Source organism: Panicum hallii, chromosome 3 (assembly GCF_002211085.1).
Source record: "Panicum hallii strain FIL2 chromosome 3, PHallii_v3.1, whole genome shotgun sequence".
Lineage (NCBI taxonomy): Eukaryota > Viridiplantae > Streptophyta > Magnoliopsida > Poales > Poaceae > Panicum > Panicum hallii.
This window is the reverse complement of record NC_038044.1, coordinates 21,821,610-21,838,536: the sequence shown is the minus strand read 5'-3', so window position 1 is coordinate 21,838,536 and position 16,927 is coordinate 21,821,610. Positions and strand designations below refer to the sequence as shown.

At 46.6% G+C, this 16,927-nt stretch overlaps 2 protein-coding genes across 2 annotated transcripts; both read left to right on the top strand.

The window, feature by feature from the left end:
- Positions 1-8,159: 8,159 nt before the first annotated feature.
- On the top strand, positions 8,160-9,214 carry LOC112887458 (NDR1/HIN1-like protein 1). The gene has a single exon (XM_025953632.1). It carries the CDS (start codon positions 8,253-8,255, stop codon positions 8,997-8,999), a length of 747 nt encoding a protein of 248 aa, XP_025809417.1. The 5' UTR covers positions 8,160-8,252; the 3' UTR covers positions 9,000-9,214.
- Positions 9,215-11,082: 1,868 nt separating this feature from the next.
- LOC112887277 (NRR repressor homolog 1-like) lies at positions 11,083-11,894 on the top strand. Its single transcript, XM_025953414.1, has one exon. The coding sequence runs from the start codon at positions 11,223-11,225 to the stop codon at positions 11,754-11,756; it is 534 nt and encodes a 177-aa protein (XP_025809199.1). The 5' UTR covers positions 11,083-11,222; the 3' UTR covers positions 11,757-11,894.
- Positions 11,895-16,927: the final 5,033 nt, after the last annotated feature.

Here is a 16,927-nt window from a genome sequence, read left to right as displayed (position 1 = left end):
GGTTTCATGGCCAACGCACGGAGGCTGCCCCAGCTGAGACCCACGTACCTGGTCAAAAGATTCCCTACTCGATTGCGGATGATCCCTCTTGTGGATGAGGAGGGTTTTTGGCTTGTCGTCAGTAAGCGGCATCTCCGGTCTGAGCAGCGCCACCCCTGTCGCCCTTCTACCTGCCGGCCGGTTCCGGTGGATTTGGTCGGGGGCTGTTTCAATTGTTCGGGGTTCGACCATGTCGCTTCTTGCTGCACCTTTCCCTCTCGATGCTTGCGTTGCAAGGAGGTGGGGCATGTTGCTAGGAACTGTAAGAGACCTTACTAGACCATTCCGCCGCCGCGTGGTCGTGGCCGTCCGGTACGCCGTGTGGGCGCCGCGGACGCGGCTGTGGCAGCGCGCTACCGGGGTACGCTCACTCTGCGACGTCGGCATCAACGGCTTCCTCGGGCTCTGCCTCCATCGATCGCCCCTACTCCGGCCCGCCCTCGATCTGCGCTGCTGCGCTGCTTCGCCAGAGGCCCGCACTCCATCGCCTTGTCCTCCGCCTGAGCTCCCGCGGGGTCATCCATCATGTCACTCCTCCCTGCTGTTCTGCACCATTCCCCACGCCACAAAGCTGCAGGTGGAAGAAGATGTGCTTGCTGGGAACGCCCTAGTCCTTCGCTCCCTACCAAGTGTGTCGCTTCATCCAGGATAACTATGGGATCACTGGAAACGACTTCACCTTGCAACATCACTAGCCAGATGATTTCATGGCCATTTTTCACAAGAACGAAGACCTCTTGTGTGTGCTCAACGCGCCGCCATTGCCGGTCACCGATATGGTTCTTCATTTTCATCGCTGGAGCAGGCTCAACATGGCCAAGAGTGAAGCCACGCGCTACCGCGCCATGGTCAAGATCTGCGGCCTTCCGTCCCACACCTGTTAGTGCCAACGACCTAGCTCGTTTTGGGCAATGATTGCACCACGCCTGTGCCTGCCCCCACCACGGCATCACAGGCGAACACTCGCTGTTTTCAGGCGATCACTAGGTGCTGTGATCCGGACCTCTGAATCGAAGAAGAGCAAATCTAAAGGGAAACGATGGCAGACCAAGAAGGTGGAGGGAAGATAGGTTGTCACACAAGTGGACGCAGAGGGCTGCCCATGTGCTCCTGAGGAGGCCACTGGAAAGTTTACAACCCAGTGTGGGGTTGTTGTTAGGGCACGTGTGCCGATCACCACAAGACTCTGAAAAGCGAAGAATCCAGATGAACAACGCTACGCCGTGCCTCTAAACCAAAAGAAGATGTTATGGAGAGAACTCAAGGATATGTTCACTCTGCCTGAAGGAGTAGATGAAGAACTTGTGAAGAAATGTGCCCTGAAAAAGATGGCCCTTGCATTTTCAACATTTAAGAAGAAATTATTTGGAAACTACGTCAAGCAGAACAAGGAACCAGACTGGGACAGTTTCCTAGGAAAAACCTTACTTGGAGGAGTTCAAGGAATATAGGTTGTCTGAGGAAGCTCAAGAGTTATATGAAAAGAACAAGATCAATGCGGCCGCCAAGAAAGACAACCACCACCTCGGGCCAGGTGGATATAAGAAGGCTATTCGGAAATTGCAGAAGATGGAGCAGGACCTCATGGAAGAGGTATCCGGCCGGTGACTTGGGACTAGCTAGAAAGATCGAAGCAGTGGTTGTTTTCTAATAGTGTCACACTTAGCAAAGAGGATGGTTCTTTGGTCGTGCCCCCAGCAATGGAAGAAGTGGCTCGGAATATGGTCACAACAATAGAAGAGGCCAAAGCAGGAACATTCCAGCCTCACAGGGAGAACGATGAGCTAACCAGGGCCTACAGAACCCCAAACATCCTGGATGAGCCTACGGCATGGGCATGGTCCCATGGAAAGTTGCATGGGCATGGTCCCATGGAAAGTTGCATGGGCCGGTGATAGCACGTAGAAGACTCGTCGCAAAAGCAAGGCAGAACAAGAAGACAAACTCCATGCCTTACAAGATGACATGAGCAGAAAAGTGGAACATATACAAGCTTAGATGGACAAAAGGGACCAATAGACGGTGGCTCTTGCTCTCAGTCAGCAGCAGGGCACTGTGGCACAACCGGATGTTGGGATTAGCCCGGCCTCTCAGCGACGTAGCAACTGCGCATCCACGGCGGCCCCTGGGGATGAGCCCCAAGAGAATGTGCCAGCGGTCGACACCCAAAGATACACAGTGGATGATACCAACATGCAGACACCATGTGAGCTACATGTGAAAGCAAAAAATATCACCGCTCTGGTAGCCTACGGTTTGGCCTTACCGGTGATCCCTGGTGGTACGATTCATGGTAGGCAGGTACCCCCTGGCTACTCCGTTGTCACCGTGGAGCAGAAAGTGGAAGCCAGCGGACAAAATCAAAAGCTCGAGCTTGATTTTGTTGGAGGGGATGGAGAAAAGATGTTGGGAGAGGTGTCATACTATGGTGCAAGGCTTACATCAAACTTACCGGGAATACAACTGCGGCTCGTGTGGATCCTCCTTCTCCACTAGACGCAAATAATGATGAAAACATATTTGATGGTGGTCCTTCATCTCGGCCACCACAGCCTCCCTCACCATCGTCTCCGCCAAGGGCCAAGAGTACTCCAACTCCTCCAGCACCGGGCAAAGGAAAAAACATACTTCATCCTTCCCACTGGACGGAACCCCAAGAAGCAGAAAATTGTTCAAAAGAAAATAGGACCTAAGAAGAAATTAGCTTATGAGATGACCTACGAGGAAGCAAAGGAGCATTCATGCCAAGCGGTAAAAGATCATTTCATACCTAAAGTACCAGAGAAGAGGGTCCAAATAGATGCACTACTGGCAGCAAAGCACTACCGTAGAAAGAAAGGTAAAACTACCCTCAGACTTTGATCGCACGTAGATAAAGGCCCATCAGAAATAGACAAAATATGGGAAGACTGTTCCTCAGCTAGGCACAAAACAGAAAATCCATGAGCTCCTTCGGGTGCATACCGATATAGAAAAACAAGCGATGGAATTTATGCAAGAGATGGGATTTACCTATGCGCAGGTAGCCGGGCTAATGGATGATCTCCAATTAGCTGAAGTGGTTAGTGTTCCATACGAGTATGGAAAACCTTTTGTCACTTAAGACGAGGAGAACGATCTAGGCATGCAGATGCACAAATTCCATAGATGGTACTTGCAAATGTCAAAGGAAGGAGACCCGATGCACATGTTTGGAGTTAAGTATCACGACCATGAGTTCTTCGCTAGGGAGGATGACTTCCGGATGAACTTCGAAGATGTGCATGTAATATACCATCGAGATGCCCTTGACATCTCTATCTTCACCATCTAGTCCTATAAGTATCAACTAATCTCTAGATTAATGTATTTCTTTAACCAGCGCTGTATTCTTTATATACTATCTAATTTATAATGTATCGTGTAGTATGGAGCTTCAAAGATGCCAAACTGAAGGACGGCAACATTAGGTGGGCTTCATGAATCCCATGGTTATCAACGAGGCAAATTTACTGGACAAATATCAGGAAACGTGTGTTAACATGTTCAATGTCCTAAATAAGTAACATTACAAACCCTATATACTCCTACCCTACAACTTCAAGTAAGTCTTGATCGACTTGTATCTCTTTTCTTTTTCTAAATACTTGTTAAGTCTAATACATGTATAAGGGTGTGTTTGGTTGGATCATGGCTTTTGGAAAAGCTGCTTTGAGCTGTGGGCTGTGGAAAAACTGCTGTGAAAAAGCTGTTGTGGGAAAAGCAGAAGACCGTTTGGTTAGAGCAGCTGTGAGCTGTGGAAAACTCTGTGCTGTGGGTAAAATACCTGTAATACGCCTGAAGGTTTGTGGGTCTGTCTATATACCAAAATACTCGTACAAACCTAATATATTCACTATTTCGCATGTAAATATATCTTTTGGAAAGAAAAATATTAAATTTTCTAAGTTTTTCATCCATATGGTCCACATAAATAGAACTGTAGCAATTACACAAGGTAAATGGCTCATAAAATTATGATATATGTCAACATAACTATCCTCCTCTCGCACTAACTAAATCATCAGCTATTTTGTCATGAATGGTATTCATGGTATCCTCATTCTCTACATCTTCACTCCCATCTTCTTATATTTGTGCTGTGCCACTTATAGATGGTACAAAGTACTGTCTCATCAGCATCACATCTCTCGAACTTCTTATCATGCAAATTGCTATCACGGATAAAATTATGCAAAGCAAAACAAGCCATAATTATATGCTTCTAAGTATGAGGTGAGAAGCTTGGCATGCTCTTCAAAATACGCCACTTATGAGTACAAAAACTTTCCAATCAATTTGCATGCAGCATGATTAAGTTGGATTTGATACAGATAAAATATACTTGCTCAAATGCTTGTTCAAATATGATATTATACCTAAACTCTTAATTTCACAGCCACACAACCGATAAGATTGGCCATAATAATACTAGAAAACTCTTAATCATGGATTTGTGTGAAATACTCATGTGGCGGCAACGGGCGCGGCGCCGGGGCAGGCAAGGCGGCGCGGCGCGGCACCGGGGTGGGGCGGGGCCGGGGCAGGCGGGGCGGCGCCAGGGCGGACAGGGCGGGTGGGGTGGCGGGCGGGTGGGGCGGGAGGCGGGGCGGCGTGCGGGATGGGGACGGGAGGCGGGGGTGGGATAGGGCGGGATGAGGCGGGGGCGGGAGACGGGTTTGGGAGATTAGAACGAACTGTTTTTTCATAATCAGTGGCAGGTGGGTAATTTTTACCTCAAAAGCCACTGAAAGCAGGGGGAGAGGTGCTTTTGCATTTGTACTACGATGAATGCTGCTTTTGGGCAAAAGCACCTAGGACGTTTAAGCCTTTTGGTTGGCTTTTGCAAAAGCAAAAGCAGGTTGAAAAGTCCAACCAAACATACCCTAAATGCTTGTATATCTATATATTTAGCTTTCATTGGATTTTGCTCGTAATTTGTGTGGAGTCTAGCAAACTTGTAGTGTTCGACTCGAAGAGGAGACCACAGTCGGACATCCAATACATCATTGACCCATTGAACAAGGTAAGTTTAATTTGCACAATAGAATCCTTTTCATTTTTTGATCAGCTAAACAACAAACATATTTTTAAGCATTGGGTGTGGAAAAAATTTGTGAAAAAGTACAAAGGCAGAGGTGAATGGAAGGATCAATTGACCGTTAGAATGGACTTTCCGGTATATGGGGTCGCAACCATTTTGCATATCTCATTTGGTGTTCTGTATACGCATACACAAATATTGTATACCTAATTTATTCCTCTTGTAGTGTTCGATATAAGAAGTCAAAAATAATTGGTGTGGGTACTATGTATGTGAATTCATCCACACTCTAAACTATTTCGGGAAGGCTATGACGAAGGACATAGGAGTACATACAAACCGTTTGCAAATACATTTCTAATTATGCTAACACAATGAATTAATATATCAAGCTTTATTTTTTTTGAAAATGATAGATGATGCAAATCAAGGATGAAGTTCTACATGTGGATAGGATCAATACCGTGTCAGAGCATCTCATAGGATTCATTACGAGGGAGATCCTGGATCCTAAAGGTGAGTTCTACCACAACAGCCATATTAATAGAGTAGTCGCATCGAGATCAAGAGGAGCATAGTATTTGTAATCGAGACTGAAATGATTGCTCAAGTGCATCTCGGCGTTCTTCTTTCTGACAGGTCTGACTCCTCGAGCTGTATCTCAACGTGGTCTGCATTTGAGAAAACAAATTTCCTCTCCCGGCTCCTGTGATGCTTGCGTACGTGTAGGCGTGTAGCTAGGGTCTCCAGATGGCTGTCCTGGAGCGACGCCTGCCGGGGATGGCCGCCTGCGAGATGGGGCGTCAGCTTTTTTTATTTGAGCGGAGAGGCTGATGGGGTACAGAAAGAGAAAATAGAGATGGTATTGGAAGCGCGAGCCAGCGGCGGGAATTTAGCCTCAGTTGCCGTAAGGATTGGGCAATGCGAATAAATAGCAATTAGGTTTGGGCACTGTTTTCTTTATCCGTAAACAGATTTTTGGGAGTGTATTTTAGGTACTCTTGGAGATGTTCTTGGAGATGCTCTAAGAGTCTGTTTTCTAGTAGTGGTGGAGAGCTTTCATGTGGAAAGGAGCACAATCCGTTCAAGGGGTCATTGTCTACTTGCATGGCCAAGAGTGTGTAGGCCACCGGCACCGGAGCTGGGTGGCTTGGGTTTTGTTGACTTGCAGATTTACAGCTACTCTCTTCGTATGCGCTGGCTGTAGCTGTGTCAAACCGACGGTGCTTACCCCTGACATGAGCTACCTGATGACAGGGAGCCGCTGGTGGATGCCATGTTCCACGCCTCAACCTTCTCTTGACTTGGGGATGGTAATAGGGCACTATCGAGGACATTGCGCCCTGCCTCTGCAAGGTGGTCGGCACGCGCATAAAGGGTACGAGAACGGTCGCGCAGGCCTTGCAGGAGAACCGGTGGGTACGCGACATTGCCGGGGCACTGACTGTACAAGTCATCATGGAGTACTTGCTTGTTTGGGACTTAACCAGGAACATCCAACTGGACACCAACAGACCGGATACTATCCGGCGGAAATGGACAGCAGATAAGTCTTTCTCCACTGCATCGGCCTATCACGCCTTTTTTTTCATTGGTCAGTTTGCTATCCCTGGAGCCAAGGTCCTACGTAAAGCTCGGGCACCGGCAAAATGCAAGTTTTTCGTTTGGCTGGTGCTCCATGATCGATGTTGGACAGGGGATAGGCGCAAGAGACATAACCTGCAAGATGATGACTTGTGTGCGTTGTGCAATCAGCTGCTAGAGACGATTACACACCTGCTGCTCGCGCGTCCTACTTCCGGGGAAGTCTGGTTCAAGACCCTGCGCCGTGTTGATTGGCAGGCAGCGGTTCCAACTGGGCAATCGTTCGTTTTCAAGTTTGAGATCAAACTAACTTTGTAACAAACTTCTTCTCCTCTTGATAAACTACACGCTGAGGCACGATCGCGAAAAACGATATAGCTACGTCGCCCTGTATTACTTGAAATGTATTCGACAAAATATCCGGCGGCACCTAACCCGTTAAGCTACACGGTCCTGTTGAAGTAAATTCCACGCATCTGATATGTTGGTTGTGGTGTAGCACGTGCCAATAATAAAAATGTCCTAATGATATCTTTTGAGTGGTTCGTGTACGATTCTGTTGAATTTTGACTTCTCCACCCTTCTAATTTGCACTTCCGGAACATTTGAAGTATTGTGTTCACTAAACTGAAATTATTTGTGGTATATTTGAATTTTCCAATAGTTAAAATTCATTCTTTCTCTATACATGTTGATTGGTCCATTAGTATTTCTTTATTGTTCCTAGTAGTAAATTTTCATTGTTCTACATGTTCAATTCAGTTTGTGCTGGATAGTTTGGAACTTTTGTTTAAAGAAAGCAATCGCACTTGGGCTCACTCTTGTTGTATGGGCTGTCACATTGGGCTGCAGTGTAAAGCTTGTCAGCCATGATGCATAGGACCACCAATTCTGCCTGCCAGGCCTATCAAAACAAACGTCGGCCCAGTTAAAAGAAGAAGAGGAAGGATAGAAAAAAAGGAGGTACGGAGTAGTTAGTAGCATTTAGCCCAACAATACACTTGAACCAACATTGGTGACCGACTAACCGACTAAACAAACCTCAGATGGGGGGTGGGGAGGGACGGAGCTTTGTTGGGTAGATAAATAATGCCCAAACAAAAAAACTGGAAGCCACTATATATCCATCCAGCGATGAGGCTTTCATGCATCTCGGCTCAATAATCCACCAGAGCAAATAACCCGAAACGATCCACGGCAGAAGGCGAGGTTTGCACCCCCAGAGATTGAAGGTGATCACAGCTCATCGGCAGCACTCGATCCAAAGGTCGCCGACCAAGCGCCAAGGTTTGCGTTTGCCCGCGAAGCGGTGCGTAGCCCGACGCGCGCGCATGGCGATACGGTAGCGCACGTCACTCTTGCTTGTACCTCTTCCACCTCCCCACCCTGGCCGCGCGCGTGTCGTCGTGCCGCGCTCCCAACGAAGCCTACTGCTACCTCGTACGTGCCACGCCGGCGACGCGACACACACATATCCATAGCCTTCAGGCTTCCTTCAATTCACCTTCTGCTAGCTCGAAGGGCCCAAGCGGCTGCCAAGCCTAGAGCACGCGCGTGCGGAACGTAGATGGCCGAGCACCACCTCCCGCCGGAGCCCGCCGACCACCACCACCACGGAGGCGGGAGGAAGGGCGTCCACGCCGACGACCTCAAGCCCAGCCGCCGCTACACCTACTACTACGGCGGCGGCGGAGGCGGGGGCGCCCGCGCCCTGTGCTTCGCCGTGCTCGTCCTCCTCCTCGCGGCGGGCATCACCTGGCTCGTGCTCTACGTGGTGTACCGCCCGTCCCACCCCACCCTCGCCGTCACCTCCGCCGCCGTCCTCGCCCTCTACAACGCCACCACGGCCAGCGGCCCCACCGCGGCGGCGGCGTCGTTCCAGGTCGCGCTGGTGCTCCGCAACCCGAGCGCGCGGTCCGCGGCGCGGTACGACCGGCTAGCGGCCTACGCGGCGTACCGCGGGGAGGCCCTGACGGCGCCCGCGCCCCTGCCCCCGCTGGCGCAGGACCCCGGCGCCGCCGTGGAGGTAGCGCCCGTGCTGGGCGCGGGCGCCGCGGCGGCGGCGGTGCCCGTGTCGCCGGAAACCGCGGCAGCGCTGGCGGCGGACGTGGCGTACGGCGTGCTGCCGCTTCGCGTGGTGGTGCTGGGCCGCGTCCGGTTCGTGTCCGGGCCGTTCCACCGGGGGTGGCACTCCATGTACGCGCGCTGCGATCTGCTGCTCGGCGTGCGCGAGGCTACGGGGAAGAACGGCGCCGGCGGCGTCCCCCGGCAGGCGCCGCTGCTTGCCGACCCCGCCTGCAACGTCGACATGTGACACGATGCCGATCTGGGTGGGTGATGGGACTCTATCTGTAGCTTGATCCAATATAATCTTCGTGTGTTGTGCGCGGACGTGTCAGAGATTAGTATACCAATCTAGGTACATAAATAACACAGCTTTGTAATTAAATTGCAAACATTTGCGCGATCTTGTTACTGTTTCTCGTTTGGGCATATATATGCTGTATATGTACGGGACAAACTAAATAACACAGCTTTCTTTGTAAAATTGTAACTGGAGACTGCTATGACAGCCTGATAGACTGTCACTGTCTGGGATATATATTTATCATATTAATAGCTGCATGATCTATGGGCTAACGGAGCAAACTGAGGACAGGATGCCTCTGCTTGACTCGGGGAGGTTGACGACAATTGGATGCGGGCACTTGAGCTAGTTGCTACGCAGGCGGTTTTGGAAGTCTCCTTCCGTGGGCGGCGGCGTTACCGCCGAGACGGCCCAGCGAAATAATTGCAAACAGCGGCAGCTGCCCGGCCCACGCGGGGAGTCGTGATCGATCAGGCCGCCGCCGCCGCCGCTCGAGAACCGCGGCCCGCACACGGAGATGGGCTCAAAATCCGCAGCTGGGCTGCCGAGACGGGCGCCCAAGGAAACGGAACGGAATAGAAGAGAGGAAGGCCCGGTTCGTGTCTGCACATACCACGAGCTGCAGCTGTTTGGCAGTTTGGGTGTTTCTTTTGCACTCAGCTGCTGGCACTCGACCAAGAGGATGGAAAAATCACAAGATCAGAGGGGCTCAACCACCTCGGCCACCGGCCCTGGCTCGATCCTAAGCGCAGAAGATCAAAAAAATGTGGAACAGTGCAGACAAGAGATGTGAGCCGCATGCACGTGATGATCTCATCACGTCCGACCATCTACGCCACGATAGAACGGGCAACGACGATCTCTTCCTGGTTGGACGACCAAGCCTGCGTGACCCTGCTGCCTGCCTGCCTGTGTACGATGGCAATCGGCAAGTTACAGCCACGACGACCGCCCGGCCCGGTCGGTCATTTGCCTTCCGTGATCCCGTGAGGCCCGTGACACCACCCCCGCTGGCGTCACGCCCGCGACGTCACCCGCGAGACAAGGACCGGCACCTTTCAAACCCGGAGAGGGAGGCAAACCCCACTGTCTGCGCACGTCGGACGGATGCTCGTGGTGCTTTTGCCCACTCTGCCCCCACCACCGACCGGCGTAGCGACCGTCGCGCGGGGCCCGGGAGGCAGGCAGGGAACGGGGGCAGTTTCGTCCGGGCCCTTTTTTTTTTTTAAAAAAGGAGGGCGACCTGGCAGCAGAGACCGCACAGTGCAAGCCTCGGATCTCGTTGGTAAACAAAGGCGACCTGCCCTGCCCAATGGGAGAAAGTAAACGCATTTCTTCTCCACCGGAGGCGTACTGCCAGCTGCTTTTGGAGGACCGGTGTGCCAGTCCTGGTTTGTGCGCTCAACGGCTCCAGCTAGCGAGCATTAGACGTGTATGTATATATCAACTTAACAGGATTAAAAAAATTGTATACCATGAATAAAAAGTACATTATTAGGACGGATCTGTCACGTATCCCAATTTCTTCCGTCAAAAAGATAGCCGTGGGTGACCTGACCTCGTATTTACTCACCGATTCACATTGCATATACTGTGTAGGTAACTTAACAGGTGTGCAAAAGGATCAACCTCTATATGCCCTGATGTAAGCCGTATTTCCATCTCAAAAAAAGCTTTATATAGTTTTTTTTAAGTGATGCGCACGGCACACTTGTACTCAAATGTCTTGAAGAAATTTGTAGTTTGACAGTATGTTGCAGATGAAAAATTGATACTTAAAATATACTTTTAAATTGCCCACCTCATCAAAGTACGCCTTTCATTATATGGACCGGGTCTTATCAGATCTTTGACTTGTGAGTTCTGCCTGCACTTAAAAAATAATTCGAAACTCGTCGATAATTTCAAATTTGAAACAGAAACAAAAGACCACACAGTATGACTGGTCAGGGTATGACTTGTGAGCCTGGCACACGTTCAATTAATCATCTTTGTGTACTAGAAAAAAAAAATCCAACTCGCCAGCATAGCCACCGTCACTACTCACGGCCCTCTATTTAACAGTCACCCTGGCCTCAACGTCCTTCTCCAGTGCTTTTCCCTCTCTTCTTTCCTCCCTCGGTCTTGATCTCTCACGCTCACGCATCAATTCTCCACCCAAATATCGCGATGGATGCAACGCCACTCGGCAAGAAGGCCCCGCCGGCCACCGCCGAAGGCGCGCTCCCGTCGGCCGCGCAGCAGGCGGTGGAGCGGCCGTCGCCCGACGACGCGGCGGCCTTCGTGAGGACGAGCAGCGGCGGCGAGGACGACGACGAGCAGGTGGAGAGGTTTTACGCTCTGCTGGAAAACATCCGCGCCATGAGGGGCATGCTCGGCGCCGGCGGTGGCACGGGCGCGGCCACGGCGGCGGGGAGGAAGCGGGCGCGGGAGGCCGAGCCGCCGTGGCGGCCGGCGTTCAGGATGGAGGACTTCGAGCTCGATGAGGTCCAGTCCGACGCCCCGTGCTGCGACGTGAAGGGGACCGAGAGGGAGAGCAGCTGCGGCGCGAGGCGGCCGCCGGCGGCGCCAGGGAGGGAGACGACGGACGAGGAGGAGGAGGAGGAGGAGGAGGGGGCGAGGTGGTCGTCATGGAGGCGAAATGTCCCCGGCGAGCGCAGCGCAAGGCGCGTCGCGCGGTTGTGCTCGCAGTTGACAGGCTAGGCAGTAGATAGTCAGTTGCACGGATTATTGCACGTTTATGATGTTAATTGCCTTTTAGGGAACATGTATCATGTGCTCGCTTTAACTCTGCCATGTATGATAATTATTATAAAGATTTAAGAGTCAGGTACGTGCACACTAGCAGCCCTGTCCTGTTTATATCTGCAATAAGTGCGATTGCCGTGGTTCTTTCGCGCTTCGCTAGGTGGTGGAAAAAAATATTAAAACATTGCACAAAGGTTCCACACTGTTGTAATGAAAGAAGAAGAGAGATGAAAGTCACTTGTTGTATTTTAGGGACCATTCTTTTTATACATACCCAAAGGCAAGGGTTCAAGGGACACACCCCTTCGAGTTGGCCGCTTTGTGAATAGTACGCAACTTAAGGATATCACTAATTCTAACTGATTAATTAATTATAGAAATTGATCACTAATTCTAATTTCTTCATAACTCTCCCTCTTGATCAATTTGTTCTTGTGATCTTGGAAATAATGGAATAACTTCATAAAAATCCTGTGGAAAAATAAAGAGAAGCATGGATATGTCATAGGAAAAACTTCTTTAAAACCCTTTTGGGAAAATGGAAGAAAATGTAGATATGACATATATAATTGCTTGATAGCATATTGCCTCGTTAAAAACCTATGTATAAGAAAATATTGATAGGAAAAACTCATTAGAAAAATTGCAATTTTATAATAAAAAATTATAAACATGATGTATCAAGAGGTTACACCCTTGACACTTGCAATTCTTTAAGTTGTCTCATATCAATTCCATAAATATATTTCTGGAATAATGATATAGGTAAGGACTTTGCGAATAAATCTGTAAGATTATCACATGACTTTATTTGCAAGATTTTTATCTCTCCATTTTTCTATAACTCGTGAGGATAGAATAATTTAGGAGCAATGTGTTTTATGATATTGCTCTTTATATAACATGCATTCATCTGTGCAATGCAAGCAGAATTATCTTAATAGATAATTGTCGGTTTCGTGATTGAACCAATATCACATGACTGTTGTATGTGATTGATCATTCTATGAAGTCATACACATTCACGTGAAGCTTCATATAATGCAATTATTTCAGAATGATTAGTGGATGTGGATACTAGAGTTTGTTTGGGTGATTTTCATGATATAGCCGTTCAATCATGTGAAAATATAAACCCTATCTGAGATCTGGCATTGTGGGGATTAGATAGATAGCCAGTATCTGTATATCCAATTATTGCTTTATCTTGGTCAAATTGATAGAATAAACCTAGATCCGTAGTACCTTGGAGATATCTGAAGATACTCTTAACTTCCGTCCAATGATGTTTTGTTGGAGTTGCGATATGTCTAGCTAGTAAATTTACTGCAAATACAATATCAAGCCTATTGCAATTTGCTATATACATTAGCACTCCAATGGCACTAAGATATGGAACTTCTTCATATCCCAATAATTCTTCATTCTCATTCTTAGGTCTGAATTGTTCCTTGTTCATATAAAAAGATCGAACGACCATAGGTGTTTTTGATATGATTTATTCATGTTGAATTTCTGAAGAATTTTCTGGATATATGCAGACTGATGTACTAATGTCGCTGATGGGAGATGTTCAAGCTGAAATTCTAAACAAAATTTGGTTTTAACAAAATCTTTCATTTCAAATTCCATCTTTAGATGGTGCGTGCTTCATCTATATCTCATGTATTTCCAATGATATTGAGATCATCCATATACACAGATATGATACAATATCCACTTAAGGATTTTCTTGATGAACACACATGGGTAATTATCATTATTTAAAAAATATTTCTGTAGAAAGAATTCCTTTAGTCGGTAGTACCACATTCTTCCCGACTGCTTCAAACCGTATAATGACTTTTGAAGCTTTACACAATACATGTTGCGAATGATTCTTGTTCGGAATATCAAGCCCTTCAGGAACTTTCATATAAATATCCAAATCTAGTGACCCATAAAGATATGCTGTCACTGCATCCATGAGATGCATGGATAGACCTTTCTGAGCTGCCAGTGATATTATGTATCGAAATATTATACCACTCATAATTGGAGAATATGTTTCATCGAAATCGATGCCGGGTCTCTGCGTTAGCCCTTGTGCTACAAACCTCACTTTATATCTCACCACCTCATTGTTTCAATCCTTTTATGGATGAAAACCCATTTTGGTCCTATGGGAAAGATGTTACGAGGAGTAGGTATAACCGATGAGAATACCTCTCGTTTTTTAGCGAGCGCAATTCTATCTTGATTGTTTCCTTTCATTTGATCCAGCCGGATGCACTCTGCCATGGACTTATTTTCTGGATCAGGTTGAAGGCCAATTGCAATCTTAGAGTAGAAATTAATATCGATAATTGTAGTCTTTCTATTGAATGATTCTCCATAGTTCGTATAGTTGATGAAAATCTCATCTACCCTTTGTGACTCTTCAATATTTCCCAAAGTATTAGAGTCAAGGTTTTCTGATGTCCTAGCACTTACATTTATGTACACATTTGTGCTGGGTACACGGTGTATCTGTTGAACATCCATATTATTTGAATTTTAAATACCCAATTGGTGTCTATCAATATGATGTTGATTTGCACTTACCATTTTGGAAGTATCCTTCCTTTGTTTCCACGGATGCTGTTTTGGAGTTTTATCCTTTGTTACCATACTTGTCCCCCTCTTATTTGACTTGGAAGATTTTGAGTAGGAATCTCTACTCTTTCTAGTACATTAACAGCAAGATTGTGTGATTTTGTGACACCTTTATAGTCAGTAAATGCTTCTGGCAGGTTATTTGCAATGTTTTGCAAATTGATAATCTTTTGAACTTCACGTTCACATTCTATAGTACGTGGATCATAGGACTAAATACCTGAGACATTCCAATTTATTTTCTAGCATTCATTATGGTACATATTGTCCCCCCCTAATGCCGGAAAATTATCCTCATCGAAGATGCAATCAGCGTGATAGGCAGTGAATAAGTCCCCTGTAAGAGGTTCAAGGTATTTTATTATTGACGGTGATTTATACCCCACATATATCCCTAATTTTTCTATAGGGGCCCATTGATGTACGTTGCAGTGGTGAAATTGGTATGTATCTAGCGCAATCGATTTTTCACAAATGGGAAATACTTGGTTGATTCCCACGTACTAACTACAACAGTGAAGCCGTATGATATGTTGTAGGTCTTATTTGAATCAAGTCTACACCGTGTAAGACTGCATGACCCCAACAAGATGTTCTAATTTGCAATTATGTAATAATTATCTTGCAATTAATTTTACTCTCTTGATAAGAGATTCGGCTAATCCATTTTGTGTACGTACATAAGGTTCAGAATGTTCCATATTAATGCCTAGAGCCATACAATAGTCATTGAAGGCTTTTGAGGAAAACTCAGCGGCATTATCCATCCTGATGGATTTTATTGGACTGTCCGGATATTGTGCTTTTAATTTGATAATTTGAGCAATGAACCTTGTGAAAGTATGGTTTCTTGTGGATAATAAACCTACATGTGACCATCTTGTTGATGCATCAATAAGTACCATGAAGTACCTAAATGGCCCAGTTAATAGATGAATAGGACTGCAAATATCACCTTAAATGCGTTCAAGAAATGTTAGTGGTTCAACCTTTATCTTAAGATAAGAGGATCTTAAGATTAATTTCCCCGTGGCACATGCGGTGCACACAAATCTAAAGGTTTGCGAAATTTTGAAGTATTTATGTGATGACCAATTGAATTGCCGATAATTTTTCTTATCATTCTAATTCCAAGATGACCTAGGCAATCATGCCAAGTCTTGAAGACATCAAGATTTTGAAAAATTATCTTTTATGCAACATGTTGTATGGTTTGATGTATGTGAAATACAATCCAATTGATAGTGAAGAAATTTTCTCAAGCAGTTGCTTGGCATATCCTTCATTTTTTGTGATGAATAGATATTCATCTTTATTGTCATTATGTGTTTCTACGTGGAAATCATTACTGCGGATATCTTTATAGCTCAATAGGGTACCAGTTGAATCAGGATACAAGAGTGCATCCTCGATTACTAATTGAGTACCCATAGGGAGAATTAATGTGGCTCGACCTGAACCAACAATCACAACATCGCAGCCTGCGATAGTCGTGACATTTCCTTTACTCTTAGTGAGAGTTTGGAAATATTTAATTCCTTGAGTATTGTATTAGTGGTGCAACTGTCCACTAAATAAATTTCTTCCTCCATTAGGATTGTTTCCGTAGTATAATCTATGGTGAGTAAATCATACTAAGATAAAAGATTTAACTCATAGATTATATATATACATACTTTATTGATCAAGTATCATATATCTTACAATACTTGCGACAACAATTATTTACAACACCATATGATAATAATTGAATATGGTTAGTAAAGATAAATCTTCGAGGACCAAGGAGCCTAATTCATGTCTCCAAATATCTCGTTGGATTCAAACTCCATGAGCATGTTGTCAGTGCTGAGTAAGTTACCCAACTGAGGTGGGATCTTCTCATTGTCATGTTCCGTGAGAACATCTTCATTGTGTTTTGTAGGAACACCTTTGGAGGAACTGGCGTTTGTAGGTCGAGTAGTGAAATGAGCTTCAAATTTGTCCCCTTGAACTTGTCTACCAACAGGTTTTTGGTATAATTCAACCAAGTACCTGGGAATGTGGCAACTCATGGTGTTGCGGTTATGACAACCACACCTTTGATAAACTTGAGAGTTGTCTTTTTGAGTGCCTTTCCCTTTGTTATGACCTTTGTTTACTTTGTAGTTCTGCATGTTCTTGTTCCATTTCCCCTTGAAATTCTTTTTAAATTTCTTCTCTGTCAGGCCCAGGGCCACGGGACTGCGCACATGGCCCGCACCCTACACTAGTTGTAACTACTCGTACGGGAGTAGAACTAGTTAGAACAGAAGAAAACTACCCCAGTAGTACTCGGGTAGGACTCCTAAGCTAGTATCAGGCTAGGACTTCCATGTAACCCTGTACCCCCAGACAATATAAGGGCGGGCTGGGCCCCCCTAAAAACAACACAACATATAAGGCAATACAAACCACCACACAAGACGTAGGGTATTACGATCTCGGCGGTCCGAACCTATCTAAAATTTCAT

Coding starts and splice junctions, on each gene's coding strand:
- LOC112887458 (XM_025953632.1), top strand. CDS start 8,253: ATGGCCGAGCACCACCTCCCGCCGGAGCCCGCCGACCACCACCACCAC.
- LOC112887277 (XM_025953414.1), top strand. CDS start 11,223: ATGGATGCAACGCCACTCGGCAAGAAGGCCCCGCCGGCCACCGCCGAA.